Below are 19,324 nucleotides of genomic sequence, written 5' to 3' on the forward strand. Positions count from 1 at the left end.
AAAGCCTTAAAAATTACTTCAAATTGGTAGTGAAGAGCTGACTTCTTAATTTAACTACACAAAAGGTTTACTTTCGCCTAGAAAATCAACTCAGAAAAGACCATAACAAGCTAACTAAAGTGCTAAAAACTTTGTGCTATGTCACAGCTCTCGGGATACTGTAGATCTTTGCTGACAAGATTTATCATCCTACAGTTCATTTTACTGAAACAAGTTGTGTTGTCCTGCCTGATCAAAAGAAGCAGAGGTTTTTTCCCTTTTTAAAAAAAGAGAAGTGTTTATACCTAATTATTATATCAAAGATTTTAAAAAAGACAAGTTAATTAACATCCATATGGAGAGAAAGGGTAAAATTAATTGCTAAAGCTATTAAATTACAAATGATTAGTGATGCTTTACTTTTAAAAATGTCTTATAAGGATTACTGCTTTTTGCCAGAGACCAAAAACCTGAGCACACTAACAAGAAAAGTCAGCCGAGTTTTTGCTAAACGTTAAAGCCTTTAGAAAGGCAGGAAACTAATCTATTAAATCAGCAAGGCAAAAATGATACAGAATATTTACCTGAAGTACTTGTTTGCTCACAGCACCTAGGCTAGAAGAGATCCTAGCTCCCAGGGTCTGTGCCTTCAGCAAGTGACTGGTTGATCCAACTAGTGAACTGACAATTTAGACCCTGCAGTCACATGACTCACAGGCACAGCCAGAATGCACCAGCTTCCAATTGCAAGCTCCTTTTCTAGCAGTACCGATAACTCTGAGGAAGTTAAACTGATTATATTATACTCAATGCCTTCCAAGGAGAAAAGAATCCCAGGAGTTTTATTCCTCCACTCAGTAAGAAGAAGGCTGCCACTCTTCATGAATAAATGCACCCATAGCACCTGCATATTTTGCAGTTTGTCAGTGGTAAGCTGACCAGAATTCTGAAAAACTTCTGAAAAAGTATTTTATACACACATACATAACTTCCAAACACAGAAAGGAAGTCCTTTCAGCCCTAATGCCTGAAAAGCATGTGACTTCATTCACCATAACGAGTTTCTATATGCTTTTGCCTACCCACCCTTCAAAAAGTGTGCAGATCCCAACTGTGTTTACTCAGAATTAAATTCCACAGAGTTCAGTGGGGTTTACTTTCAGGTAAGTGTGCACTGTATAGCGGTTCTCACAATACAATGGCTAGAACCCACCAACCCTCCTGTGTGCCTGATCCAGTAAAGATATACCCCAGGCCCTCTACAAACACCTATTTAGCTTCATATCAGCTGTCAACATTTTGCAAAAGAAAGCATTGAACAAATCCTTACAAAATGCATTAGTCACTCGCTGAAAATTGCATGCCACGCTAAAACCAGTTTGAACAAGTTCATTTTGCAATATAATTTGTTTTCCTTTTTATGCTTAATCACTTGCCAACATGAGAAGTTAGTTTACTTATTCATCTCCTCGTCTTTAGCTTCAGTAATGCAAATAGTATCAAGCTAAGAGACTTAAGGGGCTACATCTTTACTACTAAAACTGTTACTAATCATCTCCAAAGTTCCCAAGCTGTGAACGGGCATTACAGTACTAGAGATTCCTGTTCAAATCCTGAGAAACTCAAAAGCATAAAAGTAACAACCACCACCACCAGGCTCCAATAGATTGTCAAGTGTATATCCACATACTCTTTCGGCTCATGTGGCCATGATCATACACGGCTGATTACTTCTGATCAATAGCCTTACAGGATATGGCCTTAGTTGTGGAACACTGGAGTTTCCCCTTTATGTGAGTTTTAAATGTTTTTTTCCTTCCTTCCTATGGGGTCTGAATGACTGCCATATCCAATCAAGAAAGACTTACTTTCCCCAAGGTCAGATAGGTTAGGGACCTTGAAGGGATTTTGCTTTTGTTTTTGCTATCCCCTGTAGCATGTGGTTTGGCTCATTGCACAAGTCAGCTTAAGCTATTTGGCTTTGCATGCATTTTCTTGGCGCTATGCTTGTTCGGTATATGCAACACACTGGGGTCTAAACTGCTCAATTATCCTATCTGCTACTGCAAAGCTTTATTGGAAAGTGTGGTGGTGGAGTTTAAAATGAACACAGTTCCTCCCCTCCTTGTTATTTGTTTTTTTAACCAAAAGTGGCTGCTGGAGGCTGCAATCTTGAGCAGAGTACCAGCAAGTATGAGGGTGTACTTAACTAAGTTAACTCTTTCTGCTTCGGCTGCATTCTCCACTCTTTCCCCTTCAGCTGTTTTCCATTACTGCTATTAGTAATTATTTTTAACCTACACACAACTATATGTAACATGTAGTTTGGGCCTTAGCCTCATATTTCTTCAAAGATACTTTCATCTCAAGGTAGACTGCACATAAGATGTGATAGTGGTGCACAGAAATCTGAAAGAATGCCCAGAAAATCTTAATCACACAAGGAACAACACAGTCCATAATGCATGGAGTGATAGTCACTAACGCAGATATCTTTAAAAGAGCAAAATTCATGGAAGAGGGCTACTAATGATGCCTGATGCCTCCATGGACTTGCAGGCAGCATGCTACTGGATACCAGCAGCTAAGGGGCAACAATGGAGGTCCAGGAGGACTTTTACATGCCCCGAACCATGGCCTCAACCCTAAGGCTGCCAAATGCGTATTGGTTTAAGCAAGTAAAAACAAATAGACACACCACCTGCTGGCCATCTCATCTCATAGCAAGGATCCCCCGCCCTCTCCCCACCTGAAGGGTACTGTGATGTGAACCCTGTTCATTTTTAATTCAGTGGGGGGCGGGGTGCACAGGATGATGAACGGTGATGCCTGGATAGCTCAGTTGGTTAGAGTGTGGGATATTTGAAGAGAGATTTATTTTGCAGCAGAATCTGGGTGGGAATTTGACAAACTTGCCTTGCGTGAAACGTAAATTCTAGTATAGTATTCACACACACATCCCCCAAAAAATTACACATGCAGGTTTATGACTTCTGTGCACTGTGTCTTTTGTAAAACAGCTTGCAATGCCAGCACAATTTTTTTATTCAGGTTTGCATGGGATCGCTCTGCCAGCTTCTATTAGCATGCTTTTTCACTTTCCTCTTTGAAAAGTAATGTTAAAGTTTGTTTACGTAATAATGTATTTTTTCTGTATTATCAGCTATAAAACCTGTACCTAAAAGGGGTGGGTGACACTCAAACCCAAAAGCCATTATTTGGAACCTGTAATCATTGCCTCTTCTGATAACACAATCTGGAGAAAATTTGCCTGCCCCTTTAAAGGCAAATGAAATCCATTACAGTGGTACCTCGGGTTGCATACACTTCAGGTTACATACGCTTCAGGTTCGACTTGGCTAACCCAGAAATATTACCTCGGGTTAAGAACTTTGCTTCAGGATGAGAACCGAAATCGTGCAGCGGTGGCGCAGCAGCAGCAGGAGGCCCCATTAGCTAAAGTGGTGCTTCAGATTAAGAACAGTTTCAGGTTAAGAACGGACCTCCAGAACGAATTAAGTTCTTAACCCGAGGTACCACTGTACCCATGTGTAACTTTGGGGAAGGAAAGATTGCAGGTACATAAAATAAGCTTTTGCAGTTGTGGGAAAGACAAGTGAAAAGTTTGCTAGTATTTGTTAGCATCCAAGGACTCATTGACAAACAATCCAAACACTGAGAATTACTGTTATATAACTAGAAACTCCCAAGACTGACATATAAGCATGGAGTGGGGGGGGGGCGGTCCAAAGAGACACATGAAGTGCTTTGTCCAAGGCTATGTTACACACAGCAAAAAAATGATTTGGGTTCAAGGCCTATTCAGCGATTGTATTCTACTACCAACAGTGAAATGAGTGCAACATTGTGAACTTTTTTTTTTAATTAAAGGAAGAGAGATTATATACTATAAAAATAAATCTTATCCCATGTGAGCAATAGAAAAATTACAGCATAATTACAGTCCAAACTACAAGCATGCTATTTTTAGTTCTTAACAGATAAAAAAGGTTTGTGCATTTATAGTCCCAGGATGAATGAGTGCCAGGAAAGGAGCAATACTAGCCAGTATGCAGATAGATAAGGTGCAGAAACATACCAATAAAATGTTTAGAATGTGAAGATTCTGCACATGGAATAAATTGAGGGTGCTGCTGTTTTTGTGACAGCCAACAGACCTACACAATTATTAATAGGACAACTAAGACAGTGGTGCAAACTGCCCAGTGAAATTTGTAATTATGAGTTCTATAAGGAAGATGGTGTTCAAACTGTTCTGAATGGAACTGTAACCCCCAAACCAAAACCATCAGCTCCTCAGTTTGAAATTACTCCTTAATCTAGATTTGCTGCCAGAAACACAAATGGCATCAATGGCACAAAGCACCTTTTCACCAGTTCAGCCTGATGTGCCAGCTGTCATCCCTCCTCCACAGAGATGGCTGGACACAGTTGTTCATATTCACCAATAATTAACAGAACAGACAGCTGCAATGCATTGTATGTATGCCTATCCTTGAAGGCTGCCCAAAAGCTTAAGTTACTGTATTTTTCCGTCTATAAGACGCCCCTATGTATAAGACACCCCCTATTTTTGGGGACTCAGATTTAAGAAAATGAGCGGAGATGTATCTGTGTATAAGACACCCCCTAATTTTTGACATTATTTTTTAGGGGGGAAACCTAGTCTTATACATGGAAAAATACGGTAGTTCAGAATGCACCCAATAGACTTTAATCATTGGGAAGTTATATAACCAAAGGAAAGCCTCACTGGCATCCAACCCATTTCTGAGCAGTGTTTGTGCCAGTCTTTAAAGCCCTATACGGTTTGGGATCCAAATACTGTCAAGGGACTGTTTTCATCCACATCAACCTATCTGAGGCCCTCTCCCAGAAACCCATATCAGATGAGATGAGGCAGGAACTGAGACAAGAGAGGGCTTTTGGGGGGCTGTGGTGTCACAGTTGTGGATTTTCCCTCCAGGGAGGCTTGCCTGGTTTCTAGGCACAAGAGACTTGTATATCACAGCCTCAACTGATGTCACATTGATTAAAGCAATGGGTTTGAAAATAGGAATCCCAAATTCAGTTCTCACTCAGTAATGAATCCTATATGTCTCCACTTAACCTGAAAACAACCAAATACCGTATTTTGCGTCCCATAAGACGCTCCGGCCCATAGGACGCACCTAGTTTTTTGGGGGGGAAATAAAGGGAAAAAAAATTATTTTCCCCCCCAGGTGCGGGGCTGGAAGAACCAGGTCGGGGAACAGTGGGAAGGCACGCTCTGCCTCCCCGCTGCCCCCCGAGCTTGTGGGGCTGGCGATGGGGAGAAGTGCGCTGATCCCGGGACTGCAGGCAGCTCTGCGCCACCATCCAGAGCGGGGCGGGACTTAGCGCCCCGCTCCGGATGGCGGCGCAGAGCTGCGCTGGTCCCAGGACTGCAGGCAGCTCTGCGCGGCCACCGGAGCCAGTCTCCCGAGGGTTGCGCAGAGCTTCCTGAAGCCTGGAGAGCGAGAGGGGTCGGTGCGCACCGACCCCCCTCGCTCTCCAGGCTTCAGCGAAAGCCTGCATTCGCCCCATAGGACGCAGGCACATTTCCCCTTCATTTTTGGAGGGGGGAAAGTGCGTCTTATGGGGCGAAAAATACGGTAATCCCATATCCTTGAGAGTTCCTTGAAAGAAGGGTGAAATAAAATTGTGACAGAAAACATAAATCCTTGGGCCTTACAGCTGACTGCTAAGGGGCAATGGGAAGTGCTTTATTTTAATTCCCAGATCCATGAGTTGCTTATGTAAAATTGAAAAATAAATACTGAACACAAACCATGAGAGCTAACTAGTAAACCGTCTCAAAGGGATATAAGACAGAGAGCATTTGGTGCTTATAAATTGTCCTTATGTGAGCTGCCTCAGAGACAATCAGTGGAAAGGCACATAGACAAATAAAACACAAACATGTTATTCAAAAAAATACAACCTATCCGTTTATGACATTCATTTTCTTATACCAGTTTGAAGCCAAAGAACACATGCCCTAAATATCACTTTCATCCATCAATACCAAAAAGGCTACAGCCAAATCACACAAGCATTCCTTCGTATTCCTCTGCCTAGATTAAGGAACATTACATGGATGCAGTTTACACAATTCTTTTACAGAATTGCATAAAAAAGCCCAAAGCAGAACAAAAAAATTGAGGCTGCCATGTTAAAGAAAGAAGACATTGGGGGGCGGGGGACCTAGAAGTGTTTTAGAAACTACAACAATACTGTATAAGTCTACTGGAATAATAAAAAAGAACATAAACAACAAGCTTCTTACCTATGTCCATTTGATTTTTTTTGGAGAAGAGATGCAGTGAGCCTCTTGGCAGCTTCCAATCTGAGCTAGTGTTGTTATTCAAGGTGGGCAAGCTCTAGAACAAAGAAATAAAGATTAGGCATTTACAGTGGTGCCTCGCAAGACGAAAATAATTCGTTCCGCGAGTCTTTTCGTCTTGCGATGTTTTTCGTCTTGCGAAGCACGGTCCGTCGCAACTGCGCCTCTTCAAGCGGCTTTAAGAAAAAAGCGCAAGACGTTTTCGTCTTGCAAAGCAAGCCCATAGGGAAATTTGTCTAGCGAAGCAACGCAAAACTGAAAAACCCTTTCGTCTAGCGAGTTTTTCGTCTTGCGAGGCATTCGTCTTGCGGGGCACCACTGTATTTCATTAGGGTTTCTGTATTACACTTACCATTAGAGGCTTATGAAGGGTCCTAGGTATTCGTTCATCTAAATAGTGCATTCTCTCATTTCTGTGGGATATCACTGGAGCACAATAACCCTGATCAAAAGATCCTCATGTGCAGCAACAGATTAAGGTGTGCATGCACCAGAACAATGATAGCATCTGACAACATTGACAGTGTTGGCTGGGGAAGAAGGGCACTGGCACCAGTCACACTTAACCTAGGGATGAAGACAGGGGAGACAAGGGGGAGCTGCTCTAAACCTCACACGGCCGAGGGCTTCCAACACATTAGCTCAAAATTGTGGAAGGTTAGTGGGCTGCGCCCATCAGCCCTTTTACCTTCAGGGCACTCGCTTAAAAGCAAGGTATCCACCCATGCTTTCATCTTCAGTGCAATGGCTTACATAGTCACAAAGGAATCCTGATAGCCACTGTATACAGAGTCGCAACCCAACAACGGGCACTAAACACCCAGCCTCAGGTGATGGATATAGCAACCTAGCAAAAGAGAATGAAGCCAAGGATAAAAACCGCACTCCTGGATGTTCATCTCCCTCACTGGATTAGAGCAATGGTCCCCGCATCTCCTATCTTATGGGACTTCTAAGCCAGGTTTGGAGAACCTGTGGCGCTCCAGATGTTCCTGGAATACAACTCCCAACATCCTGGACCATAGGCTATGCTGGTTGGAGTCAATGCTGGCTAGGGCCAATATTACTGTTAGTGTCCAACAACAACATTTGGAAGGCCACGGGTTTCCCACCCCTCTCCTAAGCTAACAAGGAGCTTGAGGATTCCCTACGACAGCTTGACAACTGATATCAAGCAGGTAACACCAAAGCTGCACTAAAATTCAAAGAAAAGCGGAGTGCAAATTGGCTTTAAAAACAGAGGCAACATCACAGTAAATTCAGACAAATACTAATGAAAGCCTATCTAAGAGCAAGGAATGACAGCAGTGGTTTCCTTTTGTTGTTTTAGTTCTAGATTCAGAACTTGTTCAAAGAAGGTCAAGGAATCTACACTGCATGGTGAGTTTAAGCATTGGTTAAATTTGAATGTTTTGTAGATAGGAACGTAAGAAACTGCTTATACCAGGTCAGAGGGGTTTTCGACTATTCTGATGGGCACCAGGCTCTCCGGGACCTCAGGCATGGAGTCTTTCCCAGCACCTGCTACCTGATGTATTTTAAACTGGAATTTATGGGGGTTGAACCTGGAACCATCTGGGACCATCTGCATGCAAAGCATTTGCATCTAGCCCCTCTCCTACCTGTGCTCATTCGTGATATCAACAAGTTTCAGTGTTTGCTGAAACAGGCAGTATGCTACTGGTTTGAACAACACTACAAATAAACAACTGAAGTCATGAACTCTTATAATCATGTATTAAGTCAATGGGTTTACAGTCTCTCAAAAAGTGTTAAATTTGAGTTCATATGCAAGTCAAAGAAAACAAGTATGGAAAGCTCAAAAACACGAGCTCTTCCTTGTGTGAAGCCCTCCAATTTCTTTGGATAGTTCCCTCCTTTGATCTTATCCCCGAGAGACAGCCACTTTAGTCAAACATCACACATCTAAAAACTCAGCCAACACAACACCTATGGTATTATTCATTTCAGCTACTTTTTCTATCACTTACTATCCTATGTGGTTATAAAACCAGAACACTAAAAACCACAATCAGAGAAAGTGGAACTTCTCAAAACACATTACTTGATGGATTAAATCTTAAATTATCTTTATGAGACAAGACCATAAGTTCAGAACCAAGGATGACCAGCTTTTGTATTATCGGGGACCACTGTGTTCTCCAGACAGCAATCCAGGCAAACGGATCACCTCACCCAGTTGACAGATGCCATAAAAACGATGCTGCCTTCTTGCAACAGGGCAAGAGTGGGGCATATTTTTGGCCCAGCATGCCAGATTTTCTCTTCCCTTACCCTACAGGTGAACTTAGACAGATGGGCACAGTCATCCACCTGCTAATCATCTGGTGTCATCACGCCATCAGGTGACTGATAGGTGAGCAGTCCTGTCCATATCTTAGTTGACTTGCGGGGAGGGAGGGAGGTCTGCACATTTAATGCGGCTGGCAAAGAAACACCAGGCAACATGAAATCTCCCTTCCCCACCAGTCAGATAACATCAGCCAGTTGATGTTTGGGGAAATGGCCTCACAGGCCAAACTGGACCACCTGGTGAACCAACACTGACCCATGTGCTGGAGGTTCCCCACCCCTGCAATTGGTCCTTTCTCATTATAGAGAACATTAACAATACATCAATATATAAATCTGCATACAAAACAGAAAGATCAGTAACGTGGTGTCTGTGTGTGTCTATTTCTCACTTCTTGAAAACTTTTTCTGTTTTTTGCTGCTGAAATGGGGGACTAACCTTTTACCATATTTTTATTTAGCCCTGGAAGCCTTCCAGATATCAACCACTGTATAAGCAGAAAACTTTCTGTACATGGAAATCATTAATGGATTTATTTATTTTTAACAAGGAACAGCACCGTTGCTGTTTCTCAGGTCAAATAATTTATGATTTTTTTCCCTGACCATAACTAATACTCCAGGGTTAGCAAATGTTAACTCTGGTTGAGCTACATATCCCATAATGATCAATACACACAAAATTCAAGCTCAAAATGAACATGGCACAGCTTGTATTATAGAAAAGACATGGTTTCCCAACTATCAGGTACGTATTTTCAACTGAGAACCTGGCCAGTATTCTCAAATTGACCCAAAACATCCAGAGATGCTGAATTCCCAAGCCAGGTTTGTCCAGCTTCTATTCTCTGTCACTGTATGTCGTAAAGCAACTCCAGGTTAGAATTATGCATCAAAGTAGATTTTTTAAAAACCTACAACAGTCTTTGCCCTGTCTTATCTGGTTGGACTTTTGTTCTCTCTTTATCGCACCATTTATATTTCAGACAAATAATTCCTCTCTCCATTCTTACAAGGACAGACAGTTCCCAAGCCTGCTGATAATACCCTGCTCATTGACATTTTAATAAGTACACCTGAAATAGGAAAATATTGATAATCAAAATGTTTTTCCCCCAACCCACAATAAAACACAATAGAATGACAATGACCCAAATTCCACAGTATTGAGTTAGCAATACGAGCATATAAACACTGCCTTGCAGACTCAGACCAATAGTCCACCTAATCTAATATAATCTACCTTGTTCCACAGTGGCGGCTTTCCAGGGGTTTTAGTCTGTTGGTTGCTTCAAGATTCATAGGCAGAAGCCCTGGCTACCTGACACCCATTTGGCATCTTTGATATGTGAGCAGAGAGAATACAGGGGATGGCAAAAGAGAAAATATTGAACACAATTCTATGCACGTCAACAGAAACAAAGCGCTGAATTACACTGATACTGAGAGCCAAGTCCCACAGTTCAAAGAGTCCCAACAGAGCATAGACTGGCAGAGTGAATGCTATGTCATACACTGATTAGAAATGGGCTTGGACAATTCGCAAAGACCCCCATCACATTTTATGAGCCACAAATGGATACATAAAACTGCAGGAATGCGGAAGCTGTGGCCTTCAAGGTGCTGTCAGACCCCCAACTCCTATCAGACCCAGTTAGCATGGCTAATGTCAAGAGAGGGGATGGGGATGGTGGGAGTTAGAGGCCACAGCATCTGGAGAGGCATAAGATCCCCATCCCTGACGCAAAGAAAGGACAGTGACCCAGGAATACATTAAACTCTCCCGGTATGCCCCACAGAGGACCTTAAGGTCCATAAATAGCAACACCTTAGAGGTCCCGGGCCCTAAGGAAGTTAGATTGGCTTCAACCAGAGCCAGGGCCTTTTCAACACTGGCTCTGGCCTGGTGGAATGATCTGTCTCATGAGACCAGGGCCCTGCAGAATCTGATTTCTTTCCGCAGGGCCTGTAAGACAGAGTTGTTCCGCCTGGCCTTTGGCTTGCAGTCAATTTGATTCCCTCCCCTCTTTCTTTTTTCCTTTCTCCTCCTGTGATGAGGCTGCATTATAATGTTTTGATGTTTTAATGTTGTATTTTAATCTTGTTTTTAAGTTGTAATCATTCAACTTGTTTTTATTATTGGTTGTTAGCCACCCTGAGCTTGGGCTTGGCTGGGGAGGGCGGGGTATAAATATTATTATTATTATTATTATTATTATTATTATTATTATTATTATTAGACTTATGCAGCGGACTGTCCGTGGATTCCAGGTGGATGCAGAGGACCTTCTGCTGCTCCAGGACCTTCAGAAGCTGCAGGTGCTTCCTGGAATGGAAGCTGCAGATGCTTCCCTTGTTTTATAGCCAGGGGAAAATTGAAAATTGCAACATGGATGAAGATCATATTGCTCTAGTCTACCTTACAGGATGGCCACAGGGAGAGGGGTCCATCTTCGAAGTGGACTTCCAGCAAGTCATGATAATAGCTGCCATCCTTTCTATAAATTTCTCTTGCCTCTGGTTAAGCAGCTGGAGCCTCTAGCTCCTGATCTCCACCCAATTAAAACACAAGGGCCACCCTCAAATGAGAAATAATTCTCGAATTCTTTCCATTATAGTTCTGTAACTTTAACTGGCAGATAGCAATAATTCCATCAGTTTGCAGAAAACTGGGGGTAGGACGGGGGGGGGGCAGCTAAAATGTAGAAGCAGGTTTGGTGGTTTTTGGTTTGTTTGTTTTTTCATTTTTCTTTCCAAACCAGAATGCATTATATTTCTTACTCTATTTCACATTCCGAAGAGACAGGCCTATACACAGCTAGTAAAAAGTGTCAAGCTTCCAAGGTGCCAACATATAATTTTAAGTGCCCGAGCTGTCCTGAAACTTTAGCCCTGAAATTCAAGACCGGAGGCCAAGCTGACATACACGCTGAATTTTAGTGGCAACCCTGTCTGTTCTGTGGGTGGCAAATTTCCCACAATTTTGAAGACGCTCCAAAATAAAGATGAATGCTAAAACAAGTCTCTTTCAGTAGAAAATGAAGTGGTTTTTTGTTTTTATTTCCCCGAACAAGTTGCTGTTGCAACCGATCCTGTAAAGGAACATGAGTCACTAGTCGATATATAGCGTGGGAGGAACGCCACAGAACAAAGCAAACCCTGGGAACATCTCTATCCAAAAAAACTCATTTCTCTGAAATTTGGGCTTCATTCTATAGGATCTTTGATACAGCCTAGAAAGATGAGAAAGGGAATCCAGAGAGACAGAAAAGGATGCTGCTTTCCTTACCCATAATAAGCAGAGTACTCTCTGCTCCCAAAAGCTTCCACAGAAACTCCACCCTCTCATTTCACCAGAGACATACCAAACAAACCACAGAGATGCCTTGCCCTTTATACACACATCCCAGGCAGCAGCATGAAAGGACGCATAGTCAACTGCCATCTATCTCCTCTGCCCATTACTTGGCACTTAAGGCTCATACCTACTCCACCCTGCTTTAAAAGAGGAAGGAAAACTCACCATGCCTGCCTGTTACAAGGCCTAAAACCCTTTAAAATCCTGTAGGGTATCTTGAGCTACAGGAATTGTGTGTATTTCAGAGCTGGTGCACCGTAGACTAGGTTACGAATCAGAAAATCCCTATTTTGAATCTTTTTTCACCATGAACCCACTTGGGGCCCTTCAGGCAGGTGTTGGTAGACTACAACTCCCATAATTCTTGACCACTGGCAACACTGGCTGAGACTGATGGGGAGGGGAGTCCAACATCTGGAGGCTACCCTTACAAAGGGTTTAGGCAAGTTCTTCTCTCAGCCTCAGGCCCCCACCCCGCCTGTGTTATGCAATAACACCTCACAGGTTTTTTTTTGTAAAATTACAAGAAGTTCACTAAGCACCTTGAACACCCTAAAATGCTATATAAACGCTATTATTCTTTCAGATATGACTTTATGACAGCACCCAACTCCCAACTGGAGAAATCTGATAATACTTATTATTCAAATAACACTCTTCTCACTATGCTCCACATACAGCAATCTCTGATCCTTACAACACTGTAAGGATATTAGGTTATCTCCATAATATTTACAGATGGGGACTAAGTCCAAGGCAAAAATGCCTTGAAACAGGAATGGGTGTGGGCTTTCTGCTGCAATGCCAGCTCTGCACCTTCTACCCCTGTAAAAACGCATATAAAAGCTTCTGGATCCAACACTGTTCCCCACCCTCTGCCCCATGCTTCAGAAAAACTGTCTGCTTTGTTTTCAAATACCTTCTATGTTTATCTGTTTTAATTTTTTTTCAGTATTTTATGTTTTTTACCTAAAAAAGGCTTTTTAAACAGCTTCATTGTGATTGACACAACGGCCCTCAAATCCCTGCTCCGAGAAGGGAGAGGGAAAATGTGACTTTGTGAATAACACCAGAGCCGGCCAATTGATGCTGTGCAAATCTAGTTTCTGCTAGAGGCAGAACAGGTTTCTCTTGACCCAGGGAAGAAGGCTGTATGTGTGCTTATTGTGGTCTGCTTGCTTCCACAGTGCACTTACTGTCAATGTTATACAAGTCTCCATACACACTGAGAAACAGCAGCAGGACTAAGATGACATTAGTACTACAGACGTCTAGCTAAGAGCTCATGTTCTTAACCAATGAAGCAAACCAACATTCATAAAGCATATGAATGTATGAAACCTGTCAAAATATTTTCAGGGTATAATTATCAGAACACTGGCATACAGTAAGGGAGAACTGCCCAGCCTAGAAGCAATATGACCAGAACCAGGCATAAAGCATGTCACATGCCTTGCTTCTACAAGCAATAGCCTCCCCACCTTTATTTTTAAACATAGGAATTACAAAGAGGGAAGAATTAAGAACATAAGAAGGGACTGCCGGATCAGGCCAGTGGTCCATCTAGTGCAACCTCCTGTTTCCACAGTGGCCAACTAGAAGTCTGCGAGAAGCTCCCAAGCTGGACCCAGGCACAACTGGACTCTCCCCTATTGAGAGCAGCATGTAATGTGTCTTGGGAAAGGCTGCTATTGGGAAATGTTAGACCTGCTGTGCATGTGCAAGTCTTTGCATGCAGTAATATTATTATTACTATTATTAATAATAATAATAATAATAATAATAATAATAATAATAATAATAATTTATTATTTATACCCCACCCATCTGGCTGAGTTTCCCCAGCAACTCTGGGTGGCTTCCAATCAAGTGTTAAAAACAATACAGCATTAAATATTAAAAACTTCCCTAAACAGGGCTGCCTTCAGATGTCTTTTAAAGAGAAGATAGCTGCTTATTTCCTTCACATCTGAAGGGAGGGCGTTCCACAGGGCGGGCGTCACTACTGAGAAGACCCTCTGTCTGGTTCCCTGTAACCTCACTTCTCACAAAGAGGGAACTGCCAGAAGGCCCTCGGCGCTGGATCTCAGTGTCCGGGCTGAACGGTGGGGGTGGAGATGCTCCTTCAGGTATACAGGACCAAGGCCGTTTAGGGCTTTAAAGGTCAGCACCAACACTTTGAATTGTGCTCGGAAACGCACTGGGAGCCAATGCAGATCTCTCAGGACCGTGTTATGTGGTCCCAGCGGCCACTCCCAGTCACCAGTCTAGCTGCCGCATTCTGGATTAATTGCAGTTTCCGGGTCACCTTCAAAGGTAGCCCCATGTAGAGCGCATTGCAGTAGTCCAAGCGGGAGATAACCAGAGCATGCACCACTCTGGCAAGACAGTCCACAGGCAGGTAGGGTCTCAGCCTGCGTACCAGGTGGAGCTGGTAGACAGCTGCCCTGGACACATAATTAACCTGCACCTCCATGGACAGCTGTGAGTCCAAAATGACTCCCAGGCTGCGCACCTGGTCCTTCAGGGGCACAGTTACCTCATTCAGGACCAGGGAGTCCTCTGCACCCGCCCGTCTCCTGTCCCCCCAAAACAGTACTTCTGTCTTGTCAGGATTCAACCTCAATCTGTTAGCCGCCATCCATCCTCCAACCACCTCCAGACACTCACACAGGACCTTCACTGCCTTCACTGGTTCCGATTTGAAAGAGAGGTAGAGCTGGGTATCATCCACATACTGATGAACACCCAGCCCAAACCCCCTGATGAACTCTCCCAGCGGCTGCATGTAGATGTTGAAAAGCATGGGGGAGAAAGTCTGCTAGACTGTGGGCCAATGCATTAATAATAGTTGGTTTTCTACCCAAGTATAGAAACTACAAGCTGGGATTAATTTTCTTTTTACTGAAGTACCCACTACTTCTAATGTATGTAAAATGATTACGGTAGTTATTCATCTTCCTGAAAACTCTATGAGGAATGTTTAAGCAGAAGCAATGAAACCTTCCAAGGCCACCAAACAAGTTAATAGTGGAGCAAAGAGGCGGCTCTCACTAGGCTAAGCTAGTTTTCAGAACTTTTATTATTTAGACAACCCACAGAATGAGAAGTACAGCAAGCACATGATGAAAATATGTTTTGTACAAATATATAAATCAAGTACTCCACAGGAAAATGAAATATAGCAAAAGAATGGGCCTACTCTTTCACATCCACTGTTCCCTTTAAAGAGGCTCAAACCAAAAATTTGACTTGAGGGGAAAGTACTTGGCTGTAGCAATCATGGGAGAGAATGGGCAAATAGTAAACTGTTACACAGCCTCCTGCCTCCCCTATGTCAACAGTTTCTGCAGTTCCATTACCTGGCAAACAGGTATTTGGGAAACACAGGGCTGGACAAAAAATGGAGTGCAGAAGTCCAGATTCCTTTATGAAGATGCTGCAAGAGGCTCTATTTATATACAGTGGTACCTCGGAAGTCGAACGGAATCCGTTCTGGAAGTCCGTTCGACTTCCAAAATGTTTGGAAACCAAGGCGCAGCTTCCGATTGACTGCAGGAAGCTCCTGTAGCCAATCGGAAGCCACAGAAGTCGCACTGGCCATTTGGGTTCCAAAGAACATTCACAAACTGGAACACTCACTTCCAGGTTTGTGGCATTCGGAAGCCAAAACGTTTGACTCGCAAGGCATATGGGATCCAAGGTACGACTGTGTTACCTTGAGTGATATGATTCTCCCATGCCACTCCTGCCAGAATGGTACACAAGGCTGTGATCCATCCTAACTACAGTGTAGATATAGTCAAGTCTCAGCTCAAACTAGGTAGGAAAATTAAACAGCACAGATCTGAACAAAGCAAGGAGTGATTAGTGAGCAGGAAGAAATCAGGGAATGGACTTTTAAAGTATTAATAAGGCATTGTTCTCTTACTGCATTCTTTTGCAGTGGCAAGCGACCTAACTCCAAGACTTAACTAGACTTGCCAAGGCTCAACCATGAAGATGAAACCATGATAAAGAAGACAGTGACATTGGAATATACTTGATTTGGGGATTGAAAATCCTAGCTTGAGCTGTGAAGTTCACTGGGTGACCCCAGGCTGGTCACTTTTTCTCAGCTGAACCTAGCTCTGTAAATAAAGAGGGCACCCCCATCCAGGAATGAGATGAGCTCCATGAAGGGTAGGAAATAAACATGAGGAAATAATAATAAATGTACAGAGGAACAAATGTTCCATACATCTGAGATTTTGAGGAAGAGTGTGTGTGTGTTCAAAAACAACAACTTCATTTTCAAAGTTAAGCACTGCCTAAATCCCCAAATCAGATTTGTTTGTATGGAACTGCTAACATGGGGTCAATGGGTTCAGACACTAACCTGAACAGCATGTGCTATGCAGACATTTAGAGTTCTCTACTGTCAGTGATGCTGGCACAGAGCCAGGGTAGGCAGGATTAGAGATTTGATGCTGTTGTAGCACTTAGGCTAGACAGTACACAAAATGGTATCTCAAGTAGCCATCTCTAAACTTCTGTTTAGTTCATGTACAAAATATTTATTCAGCAAACCGGGTCTCAAACAACTGTTTTTAAAAGGTGGGGAAAGCCAAGCCAGGGTAACCATAGACTCATAGAATCGTAGAGTTGGAAGGGACCAGGAGGGTTATCTAGTCCAACTCCCTGCAAGGCAGGAATTATTTGCCCATGTGTACTTATTATACAAGTCATCTCTAGTTTAATTCAATTCTGCCTCCAAGTAATCACACTTCTATGGAGGAAAGCTCTAAAAAGTCTTCTTTACACATTACAGCACCAAAGTGTTCAGGAAGACATGATCATCACAAGTGATCACAGACAGATCCTTGGCCTGTGTTCACTGTCAGATATGTCAGATAAATACCTCCCCTATTGCATTACTCTGGGTCTCATAAATAAGGCCTCAGTGCTCTTTAAAAGAGAGAGAATTGTTACTGTAGAACAGAGACAGTAGGTAATAAATTAGGACAATGCCACATTCAAGGAAGAACTGGAAGACTTTGCAACATTTAGTAAAATGGAAGTGCAGTCTGGATCCAGAGGATATTTATTCAAGAACCCCATCGTAGGGGACATCTGAAGTTAAATCTAGATCAGTTCTCATAGCTATATAGCAAAGCGACATCAGATGAGTCCTGAGCTCCGTCAGTGCCTGCCCCTTCAGCTTAACCTGATAGCGCTAGGCAACAGTGTGCAGCAGCAACTGCATCCAGGGTCGTCCCTAGGAGCTGGTCAGGTTGGCCACCGCCAAGGGGGTGCAAAAATTGCATCACTCTACTCTGGCACGAGTGGCTAGCAGCCCGTCCACCCATCTGCAAGCTCCCCAGGCAACTCCTCTGCACAGCCAGGTGAGGCATGCAGCCTCCGCTGGGTGCCTTGGCAGAGAAATCCAGTCGTTGGCATGGGCCAAATGTACAACTCCTTCCAAAAACACAAGGGAGTCTAGGTATGCCTCTGGCTGTGCCTAACTGCCATTTTAATGTAGCCCTGGATGCTACATCAGGAGCATTGTGGGAAATTAACATGGCAGCTAGACCCAGCTGACCAACTTAGTTCAGAACACCAGACTGGCTTTTTCAATGGGTTGGGCAGAGCAGGGGTCAGCAATGGATGCTGGCTTGTCCACACATAAGCTTAAATTCTTTGAAGGAGAATGGAAACAAGTTGAATAGCAAAGAACGCCTCCTCTTAGCACAGCATTTCATACCCCCTCCCATAACTATGACTGGCCACAGAACAAAGTGATACCACAGGTCAGAGTGGCACTGCCGATCCACCAGGAAGTTCAGAGCCAACTGTGGATACCGTAATTAAATCTATAGTCATAGGCCACATCCACACCATACATTTAAAGCAGTATTATACCGCTTTTGGCAGTCATGGCTTCACCCAAAGAACTGGGAACTGTAGTTTGTTAAGGATGCTGAAAGTTGTGAGGAGACACACAAAGCTACAACTCTAAGCAGCTTTAACAAACTACAGTTCTCAGCATGTTTCGGGGATGATGATGATGATAACAACAACAACAACAACAAATTATTTATACCCTGCTCATCTGGCTGGGTTTCCCCAGGGAAAATATGCTAAAGTGGTATAAGTCTGGGAATGGTGTGGACGTGATCTAACCATGCTTTATAGCAGCTGATCACAAAACAAGCAGAGGTAAAACACACTTGCAAAACTCTTAACTGACGTATGCACCCACCACATCCTCCTTGCACCTACACACACAAAGTACATCCAGGAATACACGTGCCAAAGCGTCTCAGTTCAGTTTACTGTGTTCCAGGGTCCTGTTCTATTTATTTGGAATTATGGTATATCCCACAGCACCTAAGTTTAGAACTTTGTATTTTTAGGAGTTTGGCTTATAAGGCGTAGTAGGGATAGGCTCCACAAACCAAGAAAAAGCCATTCAGCAGAGCAGGGAAGAGAAGACAACCTCCGTAGCTTCAGAAACACACAGAAGTTGTTGGGGGTTTTTTTTGGGGGGGGAGGGGGGAATAATTATATTTTCCTTCAGTTTTACCTCACATAGTACCCTAGCAGAGCTCGATATTAAGCGTGAAACATTTGGAACAGGTTAGTGTACCAGTTCGGATACTTTATAAATGCAGGTGAATGGTGGTTCAGAAAAGTGATTTGTACATATTTTAAAAGAAAATAATAATAAACCCCTCACCTCCCCCTTCTCCCCCCCCCACCCCGCGTCACCAAACTTTCCCTCCCCCCCTCCCCCCCTTAGTCATATTCACTTTTCTTCACACACACAGTCACAGTCCCCAACTTCCTTCCCTCCTTTCAGCCTCGGGCGCTTTGCCCCCTCACGGTGGGGACTTGCGCGTCGTCTGCCCGCCTGCCACGGCACCCTCACGAGCACCCACCAAAGCCCTCACACACACGCTCGCTCCGTACCTTCGCTCCCTGTCCCGGCTCTGCCACTCACTCGCTCGCGCGCGCCACGCCTCCCGACACAACCCCATTCCGGCAACCGCCCTATTGACTGGAAACCCCCCGGCCCCGCCTCCTCCTCGAAATTCCCCGGACCTCGCCCAATGGGGAAGCGAAGCTCTTCCGCGCGCCCCAATAACTTTGCGAGGCGCCGGGTTCTAAGCCCGCCCCCGCTGCTGCCTCACTCCCGGGCGAAGCTCACGCGCCCACTTCCCCGCCCTCGCGTATTTAGAGGCAAGGCGCGTGAAGCCCGACTCCTTGTCCTTCCCCCTCGGCTCTCGGTTCACGTCGCTTACGCCTCA

The 19,324-nt window shown here is 43.7% G+C and overlaps 1 protein-coding gene across 2 annotated transcripts in view; it reads right to left on the reverse strand.

The window, feature by feature from the left end:
- The window catches only part of VDR (vitamin D receptor), an 89,468-nt gene extending 70,424 nt beyond the window's left edge, over positions 1-19,044 (reverse strand). The window contains exons 1-2 of one of the 2 annotated variants that reach the window (XM_082212680.1): positions 18,987-19,044; positions 6,308-6,401 (exon numbers count right to left, since the gene is read on the reverse strand). In XM_082212680.1, the coding sequence (XP_082068806.1) occupies positions 6,308-6,317 (10 nt within the window). In that variant the 5' untranslated portion in view covers positions 6,318-6,401; positions 18,987-19,044. Of the gene's footprint in view, positions 1-563; positions 707-6,307; positions 6,402-18,986 lie in introns of those variants that run through there. The other variant, XM_082212681.1, reaches the window with a different exon arrangement.
- Between the last annotated feature and the right edge of the window lie 280 nt (positions 19,045-19,324).

This window comes from Podarcis vaucheri (genome assembly GCF_965113315.1).
Source record: "Podarcis vaucheri genome assembly, chromosome: 2".
NCBI classification, from domain to species: domain Eukaryota; kingdom Metazoa; phylum Chordata; class Lepidosauria; order Squamata; family Lacertidae; genus Podarcis; species Podarcis vaucheri.